The sequence below is a fragment of the Phoenix dactylifera genome, chromosome 3, assembly GCF_009389715.1.
Source record: "Phoenix dactylifera cultivar Barhee BC4 chromosome 3, palm_55x_up_171113_PBpolish2nd_filt_p, whole genome shotgun sequence".
In the NCBI taxonomy this organism is placed as follows: Eukaryota; Viridiplantae; Streptophyta; class Magnoliopsida; order Arecales; family Arecaceae; genus Phoenix; species Phoenix dactylifera.
The window spans coordinates 2,450,131-2,477,884 of record NC_052394.1 but is presented as its reverse complement, the minus strand read 5'-3'; the positions used below and the strand labels follow the sequence as shown (position 1 = coordinate 2,477,884).

The following is a 27,754-nucleotide window of genomic DNA, read 5'->3' as shown; positions in this document are numbered from 1 at the left end:
TAGAGGGTATTTGTTGGAGGGACAATTGCATGGGATAAGTATAGAGATAAGAAGCAGTTATTGTATATTGACCTTCCTTCCTGATAGGTTCGATTTATATCGCAAAGATCGAATTGCCTTTTCATCTTTTTGAGTGTTTATAAAGTGGATAAATGCCAAATGGTAATAAAAAAAACTAGGAGCAAGCCTATTCCACAATATAAATCTAGTTCATTATTTGATGAATAAAATTATAACATGTGGGCCCACTTATACCTCCACATGGTTTAAGCTCATTCTTTGGACCTTTTTGGTGTTTGGTAGGGACATTCCGCCCGTTTAAATGATATCCCCCGCTTATTTCGTTATTTCATAACCAAAAATCCTCTAGACTTACATGTGATGAGGTTGATTGTTCTACTTCAGATAACTCCCAAATTTTTCATCGATGATGCCCGGCTCCTCATGAAACTTTTGCTTATGCGGTGTCATTGCCCATGGAGGTGGTCTCTCGACTCTCGTAACTAATGTGGATTATTAGTTGCTAAGTTGATTTCACGATCAAGTTCTGTCTATTTTTGTTAACATTATCACTTGCAACGGTAAAGATAATATATAAGTACACTAGAAACCAGCCATCATCTTCTAAGACTTCAAGCTATATGGAAGGATAGTAGGTTGTATGACGCGTCCAATAACATGTAGAATCCTTGATTATAATTATGAGTGCACTACTTTGAGGGAGTCTCAGTTTTATTTATTTATTTATTTGTGCTGGAGAAGGTTCTCGGTTTGAAACTTGAATTTTGTCCAAAATTCCGACCGGATTGTCGTAGTGGTCCCTCCAGCTCGAGGTATTTTGTTTTGCCTAGGATGGATGCATAGGCTTGAATAGAATTGCATGCCATGGCTGCATGCGGTGATGGATAACATGACATCATCATGATCAAGTGTGCACCAGTGGATGGCCTTTAGCTCCCCTGTACAAGCGCGACCCGATCTGGAGGATCTTCCGCGATGCGGAACGGGCTCGTTAGCTTCCGGCTTTTGATTTCGTCCGGTGGGGACGGCCACATCGGACGAATCCCGCCCCAGATGGGCCCCACCGGGCGCTGTCCACCGCCATTTGCTCCAGGTCAGCACCCCCGGCTCGGACCGACGGACCGACCCTAATATCTCTCCAGTCTCCCCGGATTTCTTTCTCAGTTTCCCATGCCATGGCGTCCCTTTCAGCGCAAGCCACCCCCACCCCGCCGCCGTAGCACTTAGAACCCCTTCCCACCAAGACTCTTCTCCCAATCTTTTTCTTTCTCCGCTCCTATCTTCTTCTTGATCTCGAAACGAGGTCGGAGCTCCTCGGATCACCGGCGGGTTCGGGCCACCTTCTTGCTCTCCTCCCCTCGCGGAAACCTGCACTTTGACCGAGCAAGAAGGTATTCAAATGTTGTTTTTCCTCCCTTGATTTGTTTCAAGAACTGGAGATTTTTGTGTTCTTGAACCCATTTCCTGAGGATTCTCGTCTCTTTTTCTATTGAAACCCTTGTTTGTTTTCGTCCTCTCGTCTCTGTGATTCTTGGATTTCTGATTAGTTTGCGCTTTCATTTTCTTTTTTATTTTTGATCGACGGATGCATATGCCTCGGTGGCGAGCTAGGGTTCTAATCAGTGCGCTGTTTTTTTGAACAATAGGGCATCTTGAGCGTCTGAGGCGGTTCTTTCTTTGAAACCCTTGCCTCTATTGGTGGAATCTTTAGGTTTGGAAGGTGGGTCGAAGATTTAGCTGTTTAATGGATGCGGTGTATCTGTTAAGTCTAGGAGATAGTGATTTCCAGGGCATGGGTTCGTCTGAGTAGGTTCTTTCTCCAATCTTGTCTTGACATTAGACTCGGTTCTTCTCTTGTGTGATCTGGTTCACAGGTGCGAGTAGTTAGACAAGAGGTGTGGTGTTCTTGAAGGCAACAGAATGTGTGCCTTCTCTTCTTGGATAAAGAAGCGTTTTCTGCTGCTCTGCACCATTGTTGGTCATTTTGAGTCTGGTTGATGGGAAGTGTCGATCAAGTAAGCCCCAATGGGGCTGGGAACAAAGCGATGCCGGAACTAAACTATCACATCCGGGATGAACACAATGAAGTTATTGATGGCATCATGAGGGAGGGCCAGGGGCTCTCAGGAGGGGATGAGTCGAGGATTAATGAGGCAGCAGAAGATTTGAACAATGACCAAGAAGGTTATGGGGCAGTCCCAGTGGCACATCAGTCCGGTCCACGTAAACAGCAGCAGTCACCAGGGCCAATCATTCGTTGGGAGAGGTTTCTTCCTGTCAGATCACTGAAGGTCCTGCTCGTGGAGAATGACGATTCAACCCGCCAAGTTGTCAGTGCCTTGCTCCGTAACTGTAATTATGAAGGTAAATAGCTTAACTTTTATTGTCACTATATAGATCTGTGTAGGATTTTATTTTCCTTTCAAAGGATGCATTTGCTTAAATGCTAGGACCTTCTTCTGAAGCATTAACTGTTGTTCTGCTTATGCTACATGTTATGTTCTCTATTTCAAAAGGACTAACTGTTGTTAGGTGCTCTATATCTTTTCTTTCGTTTAGCTGCGAATAAGATGTCATGTTTCTAATTTTGTGCTGTTTCTTTATATGTCGTTGTTAATTTGTGTTATTTTTGCATATACTTACAAACTCTTAGGAGAAATCTTTGGTTTGAAGACCTGAAATGGCCTTTAAAGTAGCCTTAGTGAAGGAAGATTAGCTAGAGTTGCACATAACAACTGAGGTAATTGGTTGTTTTATTGCTTGCCATGTACTATTGATGATCATATATATATTATTGCTAGTCAAATACACTACTATATCTGAAAAAACAGGACTCCTGATATTTAACATATATTTTTAGGAATTACTATATCACGTACATGTGTATTTTTAACATCCTTTTCCTTTTATTATCTTCATCTATTCTACTGTATATATAGGGTGTTTCAGAGAAAAGTTCACCAAATTCTGTAATTAGTGGGTAAAAAGAGGAATCAAATGATACTTGATTAAATATTCCACTGCCAGCAAATATCACTCTTGTTGTGAATAAATACTCATTAATGAAAGGCTTGTGCAGCATTGGACAAACAAGAGCTGGAAATAAGTATATGGAATGAGATGTGTAAAAGCTGGCTTGCAGAATGTACTAGGGAACATTAACCTTAAGCTTGCTTGAATTCTTGTAAACTTGTTATAAAATTTGCTCCATCTCCGGAAATATAGAGTCCATATCTGAGTGCCTTCATCCTTGTCTGTTTAAAGTGTTCAGCCTAACATTTTCTAGGTTTTCAGTTTGTCACCTTCCTTTTCTCCCAATCTTATCTGAGAATTCATGAACGCATGGTCTTCTCTCTTATCTTTTAGGACCTACTGTGCTTGTAGCAAACTTTGGTTTTGCAGATGACCCTTTCTTTTTTTGGGGTCCTTTTGTTATTATAACCTTGTCTCTATTTTTACCCAGCGCTAAGTGATTGTCTTTTTTCTTATTGAATAGGAACCAATATGTCTATTGTAAATTTTGACTTCAAGGATGACTGCTATTCCTTTTATGCAGCCTGTTTTTATTATATTTCTGTTTCTATGTTCGCTCAACACTTGTCCTTACTCTCTTTAGCACCTTATTTTGCTAGTTTCATTATCATAAAATTTTGTGCGTCCCTGTTAAATTAAGTGCAATCAGATATCATGTTAATTTACTTTCTTCAATTCGTTGACTTGATTAAACAAGCTTCTTGATTATAATAGTGTAATCAACTCAATTTAATGCCTCATTATGATGGTTGACAGTCATTATTGATGATAATTGCATGAATGAATCTCCAAGCATTAGCTCTCTGGTCTTACCATTCTGCTTATAAAAGTAGGGACCTAGGTTTTGAGTTTTGAGAAGTGTTTCCTGATGATCTTGCCCCAAGAAATATATAGTATGGGGGTTACACCCCTAGTAATTATCTAATGGGTGGGACTCCGTTGGTGGGGCTCCCTCGTATTCTCAGAAGAAAAATTGGGGGTCCTAAGATATAATCGCTGCATGCATGCTTCAAGAAACACATTCAAACAACTAAATCATTATCATATGTTTTATCAGTTCCATTGATACATGATCTTCAATAATATGCATTTCAAGAGTTTCGAGTTGTAGGAAATTTGGACCATAATTATTATCTACAATAAAAAAAAATCTTATGTAGATTTCTTGCATTGTGTCTTCTATGCATCTGCATTCAGTCATGACTGTTCTCCATCCTTTGGCAGTTACTGCTTCTGCAAATGGCCTTCAAGCATGGAAAATCTTGGAGGATCTTACAAATCATATTGACCTTGTCTTGACTGAGGTACTCATGCCTTGTTTATCTGGCATTGGTCTTCTAAGCAAGATCATGAGCCACAAAACTTGCAAGAATATTCCTGTTATTAGTGAGTATTCTTCCAACAACACTTGTCTACATCAGATTTTAATATATCTTTCTTTGAAATTAGAATATGAGATTTTAAATTATGGTTCTTTCAAAATATTTAACTTTGATACTTTTAACTGCTACACCTGATGAGCTTTGCGTGCAGTGATGTCATCAAATGATTCCATGGGTACAGTCTTTAAATGTTTGTCAAAAGGTGCAGTTGACTTTTTAGTGAAGCCTATTCGCAAGAATGAGCTAAAAAACCTTTGGCAGCATGTCTGGAGGAGATGTCAAAGCGTAAGTTTCTATCATACAGATATTTTCAGTGTCTTCTATGCCATTGCATAGGCTAAGCCAACTCATGTTTCTTAGTAGTGTCTTCAGGTAACATTATTGATTAAATCATGATATTGTCAAATTTTTCATCCATCAATCTCTCCGCTATTGGTTTTCTTTTTTTAATTGTTTTATCTTTTTGTTTTTGATTATAGAAGCTAGATTTATTTTCCTCCTCTAATTGCATGGCTTTATTGCTATATCTCAGTCTAGTGGCAGTGGCAGTGGCAGTGAAAGTGGCACCCAAACCCAAAAATCTGCTAGGTCAAAGAGTGCTGATGACTCTGACAATAATAGTGGCAGCAATGATGATGACGACGATAGGAGCATTGGCTTGAATATTAGAGAGGGAAGTGATAATGGTAGCGGAACTCAGGTAAACCACTCACCGTTCCTCTTTCCCTTTATTTATTGGTCATGTTTCTCATTTTAAGTTTCTGTAAGGATAACTATTATTTATAATCTCCAATCTAATCAAGGTCAGCATTGTTGGACTTGTCCCTTATCTATAGCTTCAGTATATCAAGAAAAGACTTATTTACTAATTTTTTGTTTCATTGCTTTCTATACATTTCTCAAATTCGCTTATAGTTTTAAACAATGTGCGCCATCTCGGTACCAGACTGTACCAATGCCATACTAGCACTGTGTCGGTACGGTATGATACGGAATCTTTGCGGCATACCGAGTGTCGATATGCCATCCGCATCGGATACCGGTACCGAAAAATGGTATGTACGGTTTGTCTTGTACCGCCATGTTTGGGCCAGTACGGCGAACCATAGTTTTAAATATGTTCTCATTATTTTCTTTTACTTTGATGCCAAATCATCTTTGAAACTACTTCTCCATTGTGTTGTTCTAATATGATATATGAAGTTTCTCTCAAAGTCCACATTTTCAAACACTGCTTGCTTCAATGCTCCTTTTACATTTGTCATATGTCAAATGACTTAGTAGACTTGATAGGATCCTAACTTTTAGTATTACCACCATAATGTAAACTAAGGTTAAAAAAATGGCTCTTGATATATCATTCGCAAATTAATTGATCAAGACCATCAGAATATCAAGTCCATCTCCTCAAATAGGTCCACTAAGGCTCTCACTAATAACTTTGATAACTTTATTTAACATACGAGGTGAGCTACAAAGCTTGGCAAATAAACTTTTGCCATGGTCACGAATTTAAGGTTTCACCAAAAAAACACATGAATCTAAATCATAAGACATTTTAAATTGTCAATGAAAATCCAAGTGGCAGTTCACTGAAATAAAGCAAAATCAAAAGTTTCAAAAGAAACAACAATTGTAGTGGAAGAGTCAAAACATGTGATTATCAAAAAGAGTTTACGTAACTAAGTCTAAATCACAAGTAAAATATTCGTCTAAAGTTCAAGTGAAGGTTCATTCAATCACTTCGATAAGGAAAATTTCAGAAATTAAAATCCTTCAATAGGGAAGAAAGTGGTCCAAACATATTTTACATTAAATTCTGATATTTCATATAATTTTAAATTATTTTTAAGGTTTTACTTAAGGTCGGCGGAACCGTTCCGAACCAGACGGTTCCAACTGTTCCGAGCCGTACCGGTGACTCACCGATACGGTTTCGGCAACGAAAACGAGACCTGTTGCCATAGTCGGAGAAGAAGGAAAAAGAGCGAGCAGGGGAGGGAGGGAGAGGGCGAGATCGGGACGCCGACAGAGGTCGGCAGAGGCCGCGGTAGGCAAGGCTGCGGCTGGTTCTCCTATTTCGAACGAAACATGGGTCCGACTGCAGCTAAAAAATTTTGCGATTTTTAAGTTAAGTCGGTAAGCTTCGCCAGCATCACCACCCTCCGCCAGCCTCCCTCCTCTCCCCCCTCTTTCTTTTCCTTTCTCCCACGGTATCGTACCCTCTGTTGGTACAGGCCTGGCACATCCCGTACCGACTCGTCTCGCCGGAGAACCGGTACCGGTTCCTCTGACCTTGCTTTTACTTATATCCTTGAGGCTACTCATATTCCCATTGCAAATCTTAGCAAGGCCACTCACATCCTCACTGATAATTCGAATGAAACCACTTATTATACTAGTTGCTAGTGCAAATGGGGCCACTCATATCCTTGGGGTCCTTTCACACCACTTGGCCAAGAGTCCACAAATACCCCTGAGCCAAATGTTTCCTCATCAAAATTCAAGTGAAGCCACTCATGTACCACCTAACCAAGGGCCCACTTATATCCTCATTGACAATCCAGATAAGCCTATGAACTCCATCTAGATAGAGGTTCCCCTTCAAAGTTCAAGTGAGACCACTCATATAACAACTGGACAAGGTCCACTAATTTGAAAATGTTCTTACAAATATTAGATGAAACATTTATTAGAAAGTTTCAAAAATAAATGCATGTAAAAAACGTTCTAATGAGAAGATAATCTGAAATCAAACATGAGTTCAAAATATCAGTTAGAGGATTTATGCAATTTTACATAAAAACTAAAACATGATTTTCATGGTGGCATAGGACCACAAAACAAGTCAAAATGGTAAAATTATGAAACAGCTTAAGGAGCCAAATCAATCATAAAGTCCAAAGTTCAAGAAAACTCTAGGTTCGAGAAGTGGCTACGGGTTCAGCATTTCGAAATAATACTTGATCTGAAGATTTGATCAACAGATTTAGGGTTTCTAAAGAATTTCAGAACCATTTATAAGCTTAAAACTAATTATGGGATTCAGAAAACACTAATCCAATTGGGACTTAAATAAAAACATGGAGAATAAAGAAAATCATGCATTTGGGAAAGGGCCATGTAGCCTAGAATTTCATGACCATGCATGAGCTGAAAACTGACTAAGAGATTCAAAAGAAACATTAATCTAATAAAAACTTAACTTTCAAAGACATGGAGAAAGTTACTTAGCTAATGTAGAAAATGAAACATAAGTCCTATTCAAGCTTCATCATCATCATCATTTTCTTCTTGTCCTCCTAGAGGCCACGTACCACTTCCTTTTCTCCCCTAGGCTGCCTTCGCTGCCCCTACTTATAGGCAAGGAAGTATGGTTCAAGTAGGTGGGGCGCAATAAGTCAGTTGCCCTTTACAGTTGGTCAGCTAGTAAGGTCAGTTGCTAGTTGGGACAAATGTAACACTAAGCAGGCATATAATAAAGGCAGACTGGCCTCTTAGTAGACTTATTTATAGGCCCCTAAGTAAATATCCTCTTCTTCCTTTTATTTTCATTTCTAGTTACATGTAATAAGGAAGTAACCCCTATTTCAATTCAGGAAAAAAAATACTTAAAAATATTTCCTTAAGAATAAATCAACTCCCAACTTTAGTTCAAAACCTCAATTTTTGGCTCGGAGTCAATTTTTCAACTTCCAAGGCCTATGTATTCCTCAAATATTAAGGTTGCACCTCTTATAGCTAAACTTTACTAAAATCCTAAAGCCTGGTTAAAAAGTCCTAGGCATATCACCTAAAATAAAGCTTGACAACACAACACATTTCATAGATGCAAGAAAAGCATATATATATATATATATATAGATGTATATGTATATATATATATATTATATATATATAGATGTATATGTGTGTGTATATATATAGATGTATATGTGTGTGTATATATATAGATGTATATGTGTGTGTGTGTATATATATATAGATGTATATGTGTGTGTATATATATATAGATGTATATGTATGTATATAGATATATAGATGTATATGTATGGATATATATATATATATATATATATATATATATATATATATATATATAGATAGATATATATAGATGTGTGTGTGTGTGTGTGTGTGTATAGATGTATATGTATATTTCTATCAAATTGAGATAGCAAGTAGCATGCATACCCGAAACATGCTATCAATTTTATAGAAAATTTTTGAATATTTATTATTTATTATTTTTTAGTCCAAAAATATATTTTTAATCTAAAAAATTACATGAAGAACAAAAAATTATAATTTCTTTGGCATTGTGTAGATTATCCTTAGATTTACAATGTATCATGAAATCATGCCAAAATACAAAATTTTGGCGTGATCTCCTCATTTTCCCCATTTTTGCTAATTTTTGGCATTAAAAAAAAAGGAAGATGAGAAGGGTGGAGGGGATTATACCTTGAGAAGCAAAAATTTTCGATCCTAATTGGTGAAAATAAGAATTTCTCCTCTTCTTCTCCCTAAAAAACAAAAAGAAAAGGAGGTAAAGAAGGTATTGGAGGCCTTCTCTGCCTTCCCATATATATAGGGGCACTACAAGCCTCGAACCATCTGAACCACTCCGAACCAAGTGAAACCAAGCGGTTTTGCTCGGTTTGGGTCGATTGGAGGTCTGTACCAAGCCAACAGCCTAAACCGACCGTGTAACCGACTGGTATGAGTCAATATGGCACGAACCGAGCAGTTTAGGATGATTTGGCCTTCCTTGTTGAAAGATGTTATCTCCCAAGTTGAAGAGATCATATATCAATAAGGGTTATGGAATTTTCCAATCAAAATGAACTGAAAAAATTAGACATATGATTTAAATACCTCACTAGCCCTTAGCTCCCACATTTTTTCATATGAATACCTTCACAAGCCCTTAGCTCCCACATTTTTCTCTCGTCTTACTAGTTTGTTAATAACAAGAAGAATTGTAAAGGAAGAAATTCAATCATCATAAAACCATGAGATGTGTCTTAACTCAAGGTCTCATACAATTTTGTCAAAATTAATTATATGGTTCATTAATGGGAAACCATCCAAAATTGCGTGCTATCAGATAAAGTATGACAAAGTCATATTAAAGGGGAATAAACACTTAAAATATGAAAATGGAGGTGAATAGGTTATATACATGATAAGGATGAAAGTATAAAGAAATTAATGAAAGGACTGAGTGAGAGGAAGGCTATAAATGAGTAAAGAAGTTAAGAAAAAGTAAAGGGAATGACTAGGGGCATAATTTATTTAACCAGCCTAGCCTAAATGTAGCGATCAAGTCGGTTCAGGTTGTTTACAAGTCTAGTCAGATATGGGTTGGGTTAGAAAATTCCAAACCTAAACCTAAACAATTTATTAAACAAACAGGTCAAGATTTGAAACCTGAACCTATCATGTTTAATAAGCAGGTAATCCAACCTCACTTGCTCAGCATGTTTAATAAATACGTCATATCAGGTTAACTGTTAGACAATCTGTTTACCCAACTAAAACATGGTTAACCATTAATCACTTAACCTGTTTAACATAGGCACATGATCAAGCAACTTGCTGACCCAATTACTTGATCTATTTGCAAAAAATGCATGCCTTCCACTTTGATATAGTTCAACCCAAAAAAACCCTATAGTTCATGATAGTGACAATCAGTCATTTCTCTTCATAAATCAATAGATGTACATTTTGGGAGCACGATCATGCCAAATCAGTACATTCTGAAAGGGATCGAAGCAATCCATCAACATTTGTTATAATGAAAAACCAATCTCTTGCGTGCTGATGACCATAACCCTTTACCAAGTCTCCTCCCGTCCATGATCAGAGCTTTCCACTTCATGGAGATGGGACCTTCAATTAGATTATACGAAATTTCTTAAAAATTCTTTCAAAAGAAAATCCTGCAAGCAGTTATTCAATATAACTATAAATAGTGCCCCTTCCTAGAGCATGAAATAAAATCATTCCAAGCAAAAAAGAGAGAAAAAATTTAATACAGGACTAAAGAAGACGACTTGATGAATCAAATAGCAAACAAGATCAACTCCCAAAAACATAAAAAAAACTCCATGTTAAAAATAAAATCAACATAGAGATGTCTTCTTTTTTAACACTTACCATGGAAATCTCATCTCATAATTTACAAAAACAAAGAAAATCTCTTAAATCAAAAGGTGATACCGTGGGGTCAGAAACAGTAGACCTCCTAAGATAAAAGCCGAAGAACCAATAAGGACTCCAAATAGAGAAGAAGCCTAAAGAGAAGAAGGCAAGAGGGAAGACAAACCTAAAGTGGGACCATCTTCCATGACCACCACCAGTGAGGAACCTAGCCACCGTCTTGACATCCCTCTTGCTTGGCTATATCTTGATAGATCTTCAAAGTGAAGAGAGGAGATTGGAGATTGAAGAAAGTGGAGGTGTCACAGGAAAAGGCAGCATGGCAATCAGGGTCATGCTAGTTGGCAACGACGCTCTTCCTCTTCACTTCGTCCCAAATCAATAAAACCCTAGATCTTGATTCCAATCTCCACTCATGAGAACTCTCTAGAACAAATGGGACTGGTACGATAAGAGGTTTGGATAAAAAAGTAAAGGGTTGTTTAAAAGGGTACATGGGCTTGGTTAAACAGGTTTAACCCGACCCTATCTTGATTATTAAACGTGTTAAATGGGTAATGCCTCTGAAACTTAAACCCCCCATTAAATAAACAGGTCAAGATGGGTCGACCTGTTTACGACCCGAACCTGCTTAGCCAAAATACAAACCTGTTTATAGCAGGTCAAATTGGGATCGGGTTGACAGGTCAGGTCATTATTTGCTAGCCCTACATTGGTCGCTTATCATTGAATAACAACTTTGCCCTTGTACTTAAGGCCAAACATTTTTTTTTGGAAAATACAATGTTAATATGCCGTCACTAGGGTTTAAACCCTAAACCTCTCTTAAGAGCAAGCCCTTAGAGAGGAATGCCAACCATCAGACCCTAGTCCTATTGGCTAGGACTAGATAATTGTAGGCTATTACATTACATGTTTAGTTATAAGGCGAGGGCCAACAGCAAGATGCAGAATAAGCACGCTACATCTACCAGTTGAAAATTGTCCATTTGACAAGTCATGTTTTCCCAAACATAATCAAGCCCATTAATGGCAGGGTCTTCCCAAGTCTTTGTCTGTGCTCATACCATCCCATCTAGTGAACTTCCAGGCCTTCTTTATCTCATCTCTAGTTTCATCCTTCATAGTTGTATTAGTCATCTAAGTATGCTCATACATGCAAAACACATCATCTTGATGACTTGATGCATCCTTGGGACTTCTACAACATTTGCTACTTTATCATTACCCTTTAGGGCTGTTTGGTCATTAGATTTTATAAAGCCATTATATGCAAAACCTAAAATAAATTTTTGGTGAAAATGCTTGTTTGATTTTGTTTCATCAAACCAGATTTGGAAAGATTGACAAGTCATGAGACCTCAAAATGAGTGTCTTCCCTGTTTTTTGCACAAGTTTTAGATAATATCAGGTTTCATGAACATCATTTGTAATAAAATTACCAACCACAATGTAGCCCCTCAAAGTTCCCCTTATTACTAACTGGCTCGTGACATGCAGATAAATCTACACCACTTTATCGTGCTTTGTCTCTAGTATGTCCTACTCATCTATCTCTTCATTTTCATATATAATATTTCAAAGATAATGTCACTTTTCACCACAACCTTATGTTTATGTGGGTACTTACAATACCTGTATCTCACATGTCATCTATAACCATAAGAGGATAATATCAAGTAAACAGTAGTGATGGCTGTTAGTAGTGATGGTTGTTTGGGAATGCAGTTCCAATCAGGTAGTAAAATCTGTACAGGCAGGTTGGGCAAGAATTTGATATTGAACAAGGAGCTAAGTAGACTAAAATGATGCTTATATGGTCATTTTTAGTTAAGGTAATTATGTGACCATTAACTGTCAATGTAATACTTTGGTCTAAGTTATGTAATACTATGTCCAAATATAGGCTTGGAAATTTTTATTGATATTTCAACTATAAACTAGATAAGTTTTAAACTTTTAATACTCACAGAAATCTCCTGAGGATCATTAGATCCTCATTGTTGATGAAAACCAAAGTTTTTGTCACGATGCATCTAAGACCTAATTCATCATGATATTGATGATTCAAAGTGATGGAAGAAAATATTTATTTCCGTACATCTGTTTCATAATAAGTTTTTCCCAAAAACTGCTCCTGCGTGCCTAAAAAAATTCTAATTACTTGTAGAGTTCCTGGACGAAACGTGCGGCGGATGTGGACAGCCCCCAACCTATGTCTCCATCAGATCAGTTAGATGATCCACCTGAGAGTACCTGGGCTCAGGTCATTCACCCGAAGCCTGAAACATTCTGTAATGATTGGGTGCCTATGACTGCCAATAGGGAGTGCAAAGGAAAAAAAGAACTTTATGGTATAACAGCTTTATCTTAATATTTGTCTCAACCAGGATCGGCGGAACCATCCCGAATCGGATGGTGTCGGCCGTACCAAGTCGTTTGGCGGCGGACTGGGACGGTTCCGGCAACGAAAATGAAATCCGTTGCCGGAGGGAGAGAAGGAGAAGAAAAGATAGAAAAAGAGAGCGAGCAAAGGAGGCAGGGAGAGGGAGAGAGAGGCCGTTGGATGCCGGCGCCTGGATATGAGGCGAAGACTGCGACCTCTCCCTCTTCTCTCTCTCTTTTTCTCTCTCTCGTTCGCCCTCTCCTCCACCTCCTCTACTGTGTCGGTATAGGCCCGGCCCGGCACGACGTGGGCCTGTACCAACCCATGCCGCCGAGCAACCGGTCTGGTACCCGATACCGGCACAGCAGACAATAGTCTCAACTAAGTATTGAAGATTCTAGTATTATGATTGATTTATGATCTGTATAGCAGATGATTTCATGGGCAAAGACCTGGAGATTGGAGTACCCAGGAATCCAGATACACAATATGAATCATATCCAACTGAGCAGGTTTCTACCAAGTTAACATGCACAAGCATGGACAAATTGCCTGAAAGTGACCCAAAAATTGAGGGTACATTGGGACTTGATAACAACAATATGTCTGATGAACCAAGCATCCAAGCTGCTGATCTGATCGGTGCAATCACTAACAGCATGGATGCTCAACTGGTAACCAGAGTTATGGAGGCACCTAATGGCTTCTCCAGTGTCACAGAAGGCAAAGATAAAACTGCGGATGGCTCCATGGAGTTACCATCCCTTGAGTTGAGTTTGAAGTGGCTGAGATCAACAGGACAGAAGGGAGCTGCTACTCATGATGGCTGCAATGTTCTAAGACGTTCAAATCTGTCAGCATTCTCAAGGTGCGAAAAATAAAATATATGAGAACATTATTTTTGCTGCCACTATTTCAGAAAGAATAGCGTTCCAACTGTTTTTGTTTTCATGCAAGGTACCACACTTCTGCTACTTCTAATCAAGCCCCTACTGGGTATGGAGGTAGCTGTTCTCCGCTTGACAACAGCTCAGAGGCAGTGAAGATGGAATCTACAAACAATATGATATGTAATTCATATGCTGCTCCTCTAAAACGGGGCTCTGATTGCAGTAGTAACAACAATGACATGGGCTCCACCACCAATAATGTCTTCACAAAACCAGTTGCGTACAAGGAAAAAGCAGCATCTACATCAACGTTCAAGTGTATCCATCCCTCTTCAGCCTTCCATCCTGTGCAGTTTCAAGCATCTGCTCAGCAAGTTATGCAACAGAAAGTTGATGATTTAGCAGCAGCATCAGTGGGACAGCCAAGAGAGATCCAATGTCGAGTCCAAGTGCACCATCGCCATCACCTCTATCATCACCAACACCATATCCACAGCATGCAGCTGCAGCAGCGGCTGCAGCCACCAGACCATGATGAGATGTCTCTCAAGAATATGGCAGCAGCTGCCCCACAATGTGGGTCATCTTCTATGTTCACTGGGCCAGTGGAAGGTAATGCTGCAAATTATAGCATAAACAGGAGCAATTCAGGAAGTAATCATGGGAGCAATGAGCAGAATGGAAGTAGTGCAGCTGTCAATGCTGTAGGAATGAATATGGAGATTGCCAATGGTATTGCAGACAAAAGCACGGCTGGAGGTAGCGGTAGTGGGGTAGATCAGTGCCGTTTTGCATGGAGAGAAGCTGCCCTGCAGAAATTCAGGCAGAAAAGGAAGCAAAGGAACTTTGGAAAGAAGGTAGACAACTTTTGGTTGCACATCTATATTCAATATTTCATTTCAAGAGGCATGCCCATTGCATTGTTGAAGCATACTCACCAAATATAGCTAACTTAATTTTCCCAAGGTAGATCATGCTTGATCGTAACATTAATACGTGGCCTTCAGGCCATTTACCATACAGATCCTATCTATAAGATATCAAGATCTCCCAAAAATTTATAGAATGGTGACATAACATTGTCTTCCACCAGTAATAGTTTGCACACAGTACAGGCCACTCTTCAAGTATTTATAGTTCTGTAAAATTTAGGGATATAACTTTCTGCTAATAAAGATTTTCAAGGTTCGCAGTACTAATACATATTGTCTTGTACCAACCGTAGCGTACCATACTAGTGCTGAAGGGATACTCGATACGGGGAGTGTATTAGTGTTGGTATGCCAAACTGACCCTATACCAGGCATACCAATACTGTACCGACATGGTACTGATAAAAGGTCTGATACTAGAATTGCGAAGTTTGAAGATTATGTTTGATGTTCTAGTGTTCGGTCATTTCATTTTCATTCTTCTTTGTTTTCCTTTGTGGAATATTTGGATGGAATTTGACTTTTTGTTGGTTTTGGTTTTTCAGGTCCGTTATCAAAGCAGGAAGAGACTTGCAGAGCAGAGGCCACGCATGCATGGACAGTTTGTGCGACAGTCTATTCAAGAACAGAGAGACCAGGAAGAAAACAGATGACATCATCAGTCATTTGGGTACAAAATGTTAGCAAGTATGCAAATTGAAATTTCTTGGCTTTGAGCCGCTCATGGATGGGCAGCACATAGATCCAGGTTGTGAGAACATAATAAAAGGATTTGGTGTGTGGCATGACTTCGATGACTACTACATGGATGTTGGTCACCCTTGAAAGGGGTAGCTATCAGCTGTAATCGTAAAGGCACGTCCGCAGCACTGTTTTATGGTTTGTGCTGTTAAAGTCTGCATGTTATTGTTATCCTGTTTCAGTCCAGCATGCAGGCTAAGCTCTTTTTTCTTTTTTTCCTTTAGGAGGGGCTGATCTCTACCTTTTTTTCTATCCTATACCCGTCTCATCCTCTGGTGCTAACTCCAGCCTGAATCTAATCCTTACCCCTTGCCCGAGTGATAATAGGTGATACATCCAAGCAAGTGCTGGGTGGCCCATTTGAGCCTCCAAGCCCGCCCTACTTCTCTACCAAAAGAGGGGGAAAAGACTCGCAAGCCTATAGAACACAGACCTTGTTGAAGGTTAGCGTAAGCTTGACAAATGATTGTTAGAAATGCTGAAATAAGTCTAATCCAGAGTTTGACATATGTTCATCCTTATGTCAACATCAGACAACCCTTAATTGCCCTAACTGTTTTCATCTTTAGCTTCCATGTTCGGCGATCTCCTCCGATCAGAGCACATGAGCTGTTGTCATGAATTTACGACAATCCACTTGTTAGCTTCCATATTTGTTTATCACCTCCAATCAGAACAGATGAGTTGTAGTTTCCTGATACTATAACAGTCTATTTGGGTTTCGAGCACAAGGTCCATACAAGTGTCGGTCCGTATGCATGCTAACAGGTAAATGTTGTTGAGTGAATTTGCTTTGATATTGCCTGTTTTAAGTCTTTCAAAAAGCGCCCTTGGGATTTGTTGGACTAATCCTTCCTTTGGGCTATTTTCTGCTTGGTCGCAGGTGGCATGCTCCAACAAGCATCATTAATTGAACATGGACCATAGGCACTTGTAGGACAAATAACATCAAGAATACCTTGTCATATTTTTATTTCTTCGATCTCATATTTTTTTCTTGAATAAGATTTCAAGAGCCATTACTCCACTTTTGTTGATTGGTAGCAGATTATGTCCCCCATGATTCTCTAGGAAAGTGTTCCAACCAACCTAAACAGGTCCCTTGTGCTGATTTACGTAACTAGACAATGTCTTTTCCACTTGATCGAGCTATTCTTGCTCCATGGGATTAATGTCACTACATCTCGACATGAAGGTTAGAGTTCCTGTGGTTATCTCCCAAAGGGTATAGAGTTCCTGTCCCTTAAGTGGCCCTCAAACAGGACGAGGTGAAGGTCAAACAGAGTCCATGAGAAGGTTAAAGGAAACAAAGGTGAAGAAGATAAAAGCTCAAAAATATAGATATTTTTAGAAACTAAGCCACTCAAGGAATGAATCATCTTGAAGGGACGAAACACTAGAGTGCATTATGCTGAGATGCGCCAAAACTTGAGGGAATGAAGAGATACATTGGCAACAAATATGTTTAAACTAAATAAAAAATTAACACATGTATGAGGTAGAAGTATATTTGTTTAATAATTAAAGGTGAGCAGAATATGATGGCAGCAAAACACGGGACCAGAAAGAAGTTGTTTCCATTGAGGTATGTGCCTTACAAAAGATGACTAGGCCTTTTCTGATGGCAAGACACTGGCATGTTCAGTGGTGACTCGAGGGTTGCTTTGGTCTTTTCTAGTTCAATCTTAAAGAGTGTTAAAGTAATGATCTTTTAATAAAAGTGAATAGCATCAAGATCCATGGATTCACCATTGCTTTGTTCTAAAGCTGTATGATAGAAAACAAATGGAGACTTTCATGATGCAACTAGAATGTGTATTTCCACAGTATTACTTGCTCCATTTCATAATCTAACTATATACAAGAGACTTTGTGAGTAAAAGAAAATTGTTGATGGGTGTAGATCATCAATACAATAAGCAATCAAAATTTTGATTAGCAAAATTGAGACGAGATATTCATGGAGTATATTGGTCATTTTTTCATGAATGCATGCTCCCCTATACAAGTATCACTGAGAAGGTTGTGGAGTTGGATTATTTCTTGCATTGGTAATTTTCAATTTTATATGCTTAGTCATTGTACATCCAAAAATTAAACAATTTCAAAAAAAATGAGTAGGTTACCTGCTCTCCCTCTATCTTTTGATCATGTAGGGAGGAATATGGTAGACTCGTGATGAGGGCAAAAGTCCCGTGTTAAATTGAAGAGGTCAACAGTAACACCTGGAATAAAGTGTTCCCTTGATTGTTCAGTACCAATATAGCAGAAGAAAACTATTACACGAGAATAAATTCAAGGGCCAGCCAGTGACTTTAATTATTAAAAAGATAAAACAATGAATGTGAAATAGTATAATATTAAGTATCATCAAAAATACATGCGCTTACAAATTCCGTGTGGACCATTAACTATGAGCCACCTCAATATTGACTTCCTGGGTAGAAATATTCAACACCATTTTCCTTCACCTTGAAGTGGAAGTTATGAATTTTGTTCATTGAATGCCCATGTCTGCTGGAAGTCCCTTTGTTGAAAATGGTCAACTGTCAAAAATTTGCAATGTAACTATGAGCCACCTCAAGTTGTCCATTTTCATTGTAAATAGTAGAAAACATCTTTTAGGCCCACACTCAGATATTCGTAGATTATTTGTGCATAGTAATTATAGTCATTATCAAGCATTGCAACTTCATGTTGAACATAACATGGGTCCATTACTTAAGGCTCTTTGGATGCTTGTGAAATTTTCTTGAACAGATTATCATAAAACATGGTTCCGTAAAACAGTTTTATCAAAGACAAGGGGAGACCTATTTCTCATAAACCTCATTTTCCTGGTTTAATGACTTGTCAGATTTAGTAAAACAGTTTTTTTGAGGGAAAAAGCGAAGAACTACTTTTCATAAAATTCATTGCTTTTGATTCTTTTTCCAAATATGTTTTAGTAAAACTTGTCAATCAAAGCTACAGTGAATCCCACATGCATCTGTAAGAGCTTGTAGAGTTCTGTTACTTGTGGGAATGTTTGTTGGGCTATTTCTTCAGTTAAAGTCAAAGAAAATTTTGTTAAAAATCAAGAGTTTGAGGTTTCTTCTAATGCTATAAGAGGAGAGGTCATTTAGGATCCGGAAATGAGCAATTTTCCATAGTAAGCCATTCAAAAGAGATCATCTTTTGGTAGGAAGAAGAAAATCATTTTGATTTACAAGTATTTAATTAATTGTGAACTGAAGGGTTAATTGTGCCTAGAAGTACACAGGTTCAAATTCTCCAGCACTTATGCTGATATACAGGAATTCTCAGAATGAACAAAATCTATGAATAACTTAACATGAAAAATGAGTAAGAAACTAAGATAAAGTATAACATTGCTTGTGATCTTAAGTAAATTAAATAAAAAACCTCCTCTTAATTCAAGACATTGTAAAAACTTCAGGACAAGTGCCTAATGTCCGATGCTAAAGCTATCAAGTGGGTTTTACTACTCTCCTTCACAGTTTCAAGATAATAAAAATGTAAAGATTCCCGAAAGCTCAATTAAAATGTAAGATAATTGAATTTAAAACTGATAATGAGCCATTATTAGCTAACTCTATTTACAAAATTCACATTTCACAGTATTTCAATTTATCACTCATTTAAACTACTCTCTTAACAAATTATAATAACTTGGATCAAGATCGGCGGAACCGGTACAGGGCACCATACCGCTTTTCCGGCGGCACGAGTCGATATAGGCCGTGTTGGGCCTATACTAACAGAGGAGAGGGCACGGTACCGTGGGAGAGAAAAAGAGAGAGAAGGGAGAGAGAGGGAGGGAGAGAGGCCGGCAGAGGGTGGCGGACACCGACGGAGGGCCAGCAGAGGCCGCAGGAGGCGAAGCCGCAGCCGGTTTTACTATCTTTTAATTTCGCAATTTTTAAGTAAAGTTGGTAAATCGCTTGCCGACTTTACTTAAAAAATGTAAAAAAAATTTAAGTCGCGGCCAGACCCCTGTTTCATTCAAAACAGAAAAACCGGCCCCGACTTTGCCTCCAGCGGCCTCCGCCCCTCCGCTGGCATCCCGCCCTCTCCCTCTCCCTCTCCCTCTCCCTCCCTCGCTCTCTCTTTCCTTATCCTTCTCCGGCAACGGATTTCATTTCCGTTGCCGGAACCATACCGGTGAGCCTCTGGTACGGCTCAGAACGGCCGGAACCGCCCATCCCCAAACCGGTACGGCCGACCCTGACTTGGATGCCCGATACAGCAGAATAAAGCAACTCCTAGATAAGGCTGAAAAGTGACATAAAGCACTATACTAGTGACATCACCAATGGGCCTAGCATCTGCCCATTGGCAATCCTATTATCGACAGATTCACTGGGGCGAGGTTCCATATCCCTATGTTGCTGGTAGCATATCCCTACACTAAAACACTTTAAGGAAAGATACATGAATAAACAAAGAATTGAAATTAGATAAAGATATTTAAACTTGCCCTATTTTTGGAATGGATTTGGAAAGAGGTATCAACAAAAAGACTTGACCAGACACATGAAACTCTTCTGTCTCAAAAAGCATTCGAAAATGCAATTCCACAAAAAACAGGGGTGCGACAAACTTCTTTAACATAATTACCTAAGGCTTACCCTGGAAGCAAATGATTTAATTCTACATAACTTGAAAATAATGCCATAATATGCAGTATCTCTACATTGGGTTATAAAATGCAGTAAAAAGGTTGTTTGTAGGAGCAATATGGGTTCACTCGACACTATTTAGACAATTGTATGTCAAATTGAGAGTTGCTGTAAAATGTTCTCAACCATTGATAATTATAGATCCATAAAGCAAGTCCGAAGGTTCATTCAAGTTAGGTATATAAAGAATGTTTCGTGGATTATCCACAATGAAAAAGATGCAGATAACCAAATTCAATCAGTCAAATAAACTATATGCAGAAACAATTAACAAAGTCTTATAGCAACAGTAATGCCCAAAAAATTTAAAAAAACATATAAATGCTGTAGACCAAACTACTTTTCTGTTGTCGTGATTTGGTTTTTATACATTCCATATATATAATTCGTGATAAAAGCAACAACACAAATGGCATTTACACAACCACGCGGAAGGCATGGATCGTATACTGAACTTAACAGTGCCATTTAGAATCTCTCTAAAGTAAGCATTGCAACTATTGCTTCAAATACAAGTTATAGTAGTAAAGGTAAAATCTTCAAGATTCCTGAATTTGACACAAACTGTATCTTAACATGTTCCTATGCCTGGAAAATTAAGGGTCAGGAACTCTTCATATTTTTATAATCAAATTCAGTGATTGATGCAGAGCCAATCAACAATGAAGGTAGAGTGACTGACAAAGCGGCAAGGTGAATCGACAAGGTAATAGTAGCGCTGTCATGGCAGATCAACAGACCAACCAGGTAGGTAACGGTGGTCATCAGTTGATATGGAGGAAAGTGAGAGAGGCAGTGCTTCAGTGGTGCAACAGCAGTGCAGTCAGCACAAGGAGGTGGAGTATAGGAAAAAGGAGAAGGGAGGAGGAAGGATTAATCCAGAGAGTTCTGGTATCCGTCAAAAAATATATCATATTCCCCACATGAAATTCTAGGTGGGACACCAACTAAAGTAGCAGGAGCTTTGACCAAGTTTCAACGATTGGTCCCTCATGTGGGATCCAGTTTGTTGGCCCCACTCCATGCTCCAAAGACATTACAAAATGCGGACAGAAGCCCAACCACTGGTCAGCGAGACGAGAACCAAACACCTTTTGACCTCTCACTTTTTATCTAGGGTACGGATAATGCCCCTTGCTTAGTGCAACTACTTAGAGACTCATTATACCTTAATATTTATATACTTATGTATTTGCATGTCAAGTACAAGGAGACACCTCACTGTTTCACAAAGCTTAACCAGATGATGCAGATTCTAGCAAGGTTCCTCCAAAGTTTAAACGATAACAATTTCAAGAGGTCTTGATTAAGGGCCCTAGGGAGGAATATAGTAGACTCATGATGAGGGCAAAAGTCCCATATTAAATTGAAGAGGTCTTGATTAAAAGCTTGTCGTATAACAACCCTTAGTTTGCATATTATATCCTAATCTTGTAGCTATTACAAGAATTTTTTTCTTCAGAATGTGCACCTATTTTTTTTCCTGTTGCTTCAAAAAGCTACTTCGAGGCTTAATTTGAGCCTTGCTAGTTGCTACAATAGCTGTCAACAAAAAAGGGTTAGAAATTGAAATACTCAAAATCTTGCAAGATTTATGAGCTGCACATTATACCTAATCTCATACCATGGTATCTTGCTCAGGGCCTTGCTATTCTCATTTTCCATTATGGATTCCATGAATGAAAGGATGCAGAAAAAAATCCTATTTGAACAAAAAAATATGTCATATAAATGCACACTACCCTGCTTCCCAATAGTAGTATGTCTTTGTTCACAATGCCTCGAGCGAGTGTTGACAAAACAGAGAAAATCCAGAAAGAGATTATTTTGGAAGGGATCAAAAGTGTTAACTATATAACTCAGCAAGCTGGAAACTACTTCAAAGACCTACAAGTGATAACACATCTAAGAATCTGTCATATACATATGTTGCCCGAAACATCTTGGTTTCAATCTTCCAAACTATGATAGGAAACCGTGAAGGTATATACCTGTTCGGCCATGCATTAGCATAATTTAAACAAATCAAGAAAAATGATTTCATACAAATTGTACAGAAAAGAGAAACAGATAATTAAGTATGACTAAAAGGGTGATCTTGCATGCTGAGCTGATAAATTAATTTTATAAAATATCAATGCATTTCAATATATCCCTCAGGAATATTAACTGAATTACTACGTGATAAATTTTGGAATCTGGAGGAAGGGCCAGTTTTAACTGAACATGTATTTTACATCATTTTCCAGGCAGATTTGTAAGATACAGGACCCTTTACAACTAAACCATGAAATGGGCAGTATAATGACCTTCAGCTAGGGGACAAGCCCATAAAACCCTATCACCAAATCTTTTGAATTTGGCTGCTCACAAAGAGGTACCTCTCAAGGATTCTTATAAAAATGTTTTGGAAAATCGGAGTGGCAATTTCTTGCCTTGACTTGCCAACCCAACCAAAATAAATAGATATCGGGTGAGGGTTTTTAATAAATGGATCAGACTTGGGTTACTCAAGACCAACCCAATAATAAATGATCAGGTTTGGGTTTGACAACCCCCACAAAAAAAAAAACACCCGATGGATCATCATGGGTTGGACAAACACTTAAACTTTTAGCCCCTATGTCCATAGGACAATGGCAATAGTGTGATGGATCATTGAATAGTTTAGGAACACTGTGAATTAATAGTTAGTAAAACGTAAATATACTAATATAAATGTGGAGAAAATAGCATGTTTAAGATCTAAGATGCTTTTTTACCCACTTTAATTTCTTCTCACTTTATCCTGACACCCAATTCCTTCTTCTTGGCTCTATTTTGCTTTCATTTGTTTAAGGTACATAACAAATAAGTAGAGCCATAACTAGGTTGGCAAGTGGGGAATCAGTCTCTACAAAATAAATGGATCTGATATGGTTCCTTTTGAAATCACTATTAACGAGTCAGGTGTGGGCCAAGGGTTTTTACCGACCTAAATTTGACCCGACCTAGACCAAACCTAACCCAAATCATTGCAAGCCCTAGCAAGAACATTACTTGGACACAAAGCTTTCAAAGATATTTTACAGAGGTAAAAAGAAAGCAACTATACTGATCTTCTTAACAACCTTATAGATGCACACATGCCTAAGAAAATGTGTGTTTGAAATATGTTCAATCCGTCATCTTAAAGTTCACTCCCTTTTTAAGATAGTGTAGTGTTGATCAAGACCATAGAGTGCTATAGCATGCGCTTCTCACTGCCAGCTCCAGAAAGAGTGGAATTAGTTTGGTGGTAAGCAAATCTAGAAAACTTGGTATGTTACTATCATCGACGATGCAGCATGAGCTCCTTGACACTATCTGCATCATGTTGCAAAGATGGTAATCAGTGAATCATCACTCTTCATTGTGTAATAGCTAGCACTAGACCTTACTTTTCAAGTTTATTGGCGACCTTGATTGTCTCTAAAAAACAGTGTGGATGTCCTTGTTGGATCATTTGGAGTTCCAATGATTTTTACAGTTCCAGTCCAAAGAGCGCTAAGAATTCTACAGACTCATATAGTGGACAAAATTAAAGTTATCACACAGTGAAAAATCGTAGAAAGCTTTTCAATAGCTTGACTTTCAGTTACGTCACAAATTGAATAATATACTAACTCGTGTTATTGAGTAATAATAAGCATACTTGTCCGTGCACATCAGCAGATAAACCAGTACTTAATGGTTCTGTCTTTATCACAATATCCGCAAGGTACTCCAGATGTGAAAGGAACCTTGGGGCCTCCTCGCTTGAATAGATATCTTCATGGTTCAGAATCACTAGAGAGCAATCCTGTTAAAAAAATGTAAAGGAATTCAATAAAAGGAGTAAGAATTAGCAAAAGATGAGACAAGCTTGAAGTCATCTTTCTAACCAGTTCTGCTGTGAGGCTAATACAGTAGTACAGGAAGTCCAAGACACAATCTATAGAACCACATGCAGCTATCTCTAAAAGGGAGAGGTCATCTATCATGATGGTAATGCAGCCTCTGCTGTATTCCTTTGACCTTCTCGCTTCTATAGCCCTTTGAATCTTACTATACAATCCAACAAAACCACTTTCAATGTCATTTCCTCCAGTCAGACCTGTAATTCAAGAATCATTAGCTTAGCCGCAAGATGAATTAACTAAATCACATCATAATAAAATGTTATCACAATGATGTCCGTAAGTGAAAAAATCAGCAGTACAGATCAAGGGCCCTAGAGAAAAGACCAAGTAATTGATGGCGGGAAGCAATTCTCTTTAGCTTCATACTCACCTGGAAATTCTAGCTTAAGCATGTCAAAAAAGTGCAGTTTATTGTTGTTCCTTTGAACCGATAGACTGCAACCCTGAATCAAATAGAATGTACTAAATTTATTATTATGGTCATCATATTCTGAAACAATCTCTGAAGTGGAAGAATCACCAAACAAGCAGACATTAAACAAATATCTTTCTTTTAAAAAAAAAATCAACTTAGAAAGTAAATTATAGGTACCAAACTGTTTAATATCAGCAAATTATTATGCATGTAAACACATGTATAATTCAATTGGCATGGGCACCATCTACTGTGTGAAAGAGAAAATGGGAAGCTATCGATGCTTATCGAAATGTAAATCATCTGCAATGTTAAAACATGTGTGTAGGGTTGAATGCACTTGAGCATAGAAAACAAGACAATAACATCATAAGGGTTTTGAAAAGGTTGAATGACTTGTTTATCCTATGAATTTCAAAATTTCCACATGTTGCTCATTCCCAACATCAATAAGCATAAAATCTTCAACAACAGTGGAATATATTCTTTAACTATCAAGTAATAATGAGAAGAGAATGCATTTTGAAAGAAAATCAGAGGTCAGAATAATTAGGTAATTTAATCAAGTTTTTATTTAGACCATGTTATTTCAAGTGTCAAATCCTTAGCCCTCGAATACTTAGGCACCACAACTTTACAGTTTCTGAATGAACCTTGTTAACTTGCGATGTGACCTTTCTGAACATGTAAAAGAACACCAGTTAAAAATCTTACAAGGTTCAATTATCCAAGCCAGACAAGCACAGGAAGAAGAATAGACAATATGGATGCACGTAATTTGCTAGTTTAGCACAACCCAAATAATTCAATAGACGCAGAAAGCTCTAACTCCAATCTTTTTCCATGTTATTTTCCCTTCTTGATCAATCCAGCCCTAAATCCATCACCACAACTATCAGTCACAGCCTCAAATAATAGAATGCTCCCTCTGACCCACTTCCATATTTCACCAAAGATTTTACATTGCCCATGTCCAGTCCGAGTAATGCTTTCTACAAAATGCCTAATCTTAATATCGATTGCTATATCCCCAGTCACCTACGGTTTTGACCAGTAGAAGAACTGAATCTTGAGCGCTCTTTCTATCGGGTAAAGAAAAAAGAATCACCCATCCCATTGATCCTAACAACTTCACTACGTAATCTAAAGATTAATCTTGACACGAATCGGTGCCTGATCTAACCATATCTCCGTTGATTACCTTCCCTTCATATAACTGTGGATCTTGATAGCAATCACTATTCGAAGTTATCATATCGTTTTGTCCCGAGGACAAGGTGGAATCCTGAACGGACTTTTCCATCCAAGACCTGGAAAAGGCCTACCATCGATCCCGATGATTTCCATTCTACCATCGTTCGTATGCCGAGAGAAACCAAGAACAGTAATGTACAGAAGAAAGGAAAAGGGGGAAAAAGGGGGGAAAGAGCATCATGTGTTTGAGAAAACGACGAGGAGAACGATAATAAAGATTAGGGTTCGGATTTGGGATCATTGCTCACTAGCTTCCTCAGAACGCGGTCGTAGTGGGAGAAAGGCTGGGCAAGGGCGAGAAAGAGTACGTCCCCGCCACCCTCGCCGGCGGAGAGGGCGCGCTTCAGGAGGTGGTGGAGAACGAACGCGCCGCTCGTCTCGACGCAGTCCTCGACGAGGACGACCCGCCCCGCGGGAAGCGCAGCGATGGCTCCTCCGTGGCCGAGGCCTAGGGCCTCATCAAGAAGATTGGAAGGAGGGTTCATGTCTCCTCTCTCCCTCTCTCGTCGAGCGAAACCCCGCATCGCCAGGAGAGAGGGATGAGGCGGCAAGCGGCCATATTTATAGCTGGGTGAGCTCGGATCCTCACCCGTGCTAGGTAAAGCGGACCCACCGCCTGTGCGCGCTGGTGGGTGTCTGAAATGAATTATCTCAAACGGATGAGAGCGGTGGGTGCAAAAGTCGGTGAACGCGTCTCAACTTATTTCCACGTCTTCCCGAAATTCTACCCCAAAATTTCAAGAAGTGGGGATCTGTGGGCGTGTGGAATATAAGATGCGTTGGAATTATTCGATGTGATCAATCTTGGGAAAATTTCAGATTTGCCTGCGCCATAGTGCTACGGTGGAATACCATCCTCTCACCGTCCACAACTCTTGGAGTTGGCGGTGGAATTGATTAGGAACCAATTTCACCAATACAGTCTCTTCGTTGCTCCTTCAAAATTTCTAAATTCTAAATACTGGTTGTATCATTAAATGCAAAAGCCACCGCACGTTGTCACCTGTATCATGCATAGATACAAGCATTGGGGTTTAGATCCTCTGTGCATCACAAGAGGTTGTACGCTCCTAAGTAGTTACCATGTCGTCCATCTCGATGACTCAATTTTATCTTAAAAATATGGACAAGTTGGGATCGATGCGACACGGCACACGATGAAATAAATGAGAATCATTTTTTCTAAAACAGACGCCATTATAGCAATCTAGGACCAACCACCAATCTATAGTGCAAAATAAGCACCATGAAAAATTCAAGCTGACCAATATTATTTATTGCACACTTAAATTTTTCTTTTTTTTTACAAAATATATTTCTTTTAATTCACTTCCTACCATAGAAGACAAAACAAAAAATAAAAGAACATCTCTACCAAAACATCCACCAATCTACGGTGCAAAATAGGCACCATGAATGATCCAAGCTCATCGGCATTATTTATTGCACACTTAAATTCTCAAACTTTTTTTACAAAATATATTTTTTTCTAGTTCACTTCGAGAAGATAAAACAAAAAATAGAAGCACATCCCTATCAAAATATGAAAACAAAATGATTACCCATGCATGCACCTGCATGTGTAATGCCACCAGCATGAGCAAGACCTTTAAAATACAATTATGATCAATGTTTCTTGGAATATATATATATAATTGATATTATATTTTTTAATTACATAAAAATGCATAGATTATTTTTTTAAAAAAATAGAAAATTAGAGTGAACCTCCAACCAACTACTTCTTGACAAACGGCAGCAGCTACAACTTCAGCGTTGCGAAAAGAGGATAATATATATAGCAAAAAAATTTATAAAATAGAGAATCAATATTGTTTCACCTAAAAGAGAACAATAATTCTAAGCCAAATGCATAAAGCTATTGGTGACGCATTTGTACCATTATAGAATTCTTAAATTATGCTTCTAG

General features: G+C 38.5%; 2 protein-coding genes across 8 annotated transcripts; one reads left to right on the top strand and one right to left on the bottom strand.

Moving 5' to 3' along the window:
- Window positions 1-1,174: 1,174 nt before the first annotated feature.
- Window positions 1,175-15,739, top strand: LOC103709107 (two-component response regulator-like PRR37). Of its 3 annotated transcripts, none has more exons than XM_008794307.4 (10): window positions 1,175-1,412; window positions 1,668-1,741; window positions 1,896-2,385; window positions 4,279-4,440; window positions 4,588-4,721; window positions 4,969-5,136; window positions 12,775-12,958; window positions 13,420-13,858; window positions 13,948-14,737; window positions 15,358-15,739. In XM_008794307.4, the coding sequence occupies exons 3-10, from the start codon at window positions 2,019-2,021 to the stop codon at window positions 15,463-15,465; spliced, it is 2,352 nt and encodes a 783-aa protein (XP_008792529.2). In that variant the 5' UTR covers window positions 1,175-1,412; window positions 1,668-1,741; window positions 1,896-2,018; the 3' UTR covers window positions 15,466-15,739. The 3 variants fall into 3 exon arrangements, with proteins under 3 accessions (XP_008792529.2, XP_008792537.2, XP_008792544.2); XM_008794322.4 differs by having other exon boundaries at window positions 1,176-1,412; window positions 13,423-13,858; XM_008794315.4 differs by lacking the exon at window positions 1,668-1,741.
- Window positions 10,120-26,370, bottom strand: LOC103709091 (elongator complex protein 6). Of its 5 annotated transcripts, none has more exons than XR_003386295.2 (7): window positions 26,073-26,369; window positions 24,526-24,598; window positions 24,138-24,349; window positions 23,909-24,055; window positions 17,944-18,099; window positions 17,680-17,778; window positions 10,120-10,334 (listed from the first exon to the last, which is right to left on the bottom strand). XR_003386295.2 is itself a non-coding variant. In XM_039124250.1 (5 exons), the coding sequence occupies exons 1-5, from the start codon at window positions 26,346-26,348 to the stop codon at window positions 18,038-18,040; spliced, it is 798 nt and encodes a 265-aa protein (XP_038980178.1). In that variant the 5' UTR covers window positions 26,349-26,370; the 3' UTR covers window positions 17,780-18,037. The 5 variants fall into 5 exon arrangements, 2 of the variants coding, with proteins under 2 accessions (XP_038980178.1, XP_026661693.2); XR_005510911.1 differs by lacking the exon at window positions 10,120-10,334 and adding an exon at window positions 14,044-14,498 and having other exon boundaries at window positions 23,881-24,055; window positions 26,073-26,370; XR_003386293.2 differs by lacking the exon at window positions 10,120-10,334 and adding an exon at window positions 14,044-14,498.
- Window positions 26,371-27,754: the final 1,384 nt, after the last annotated feature.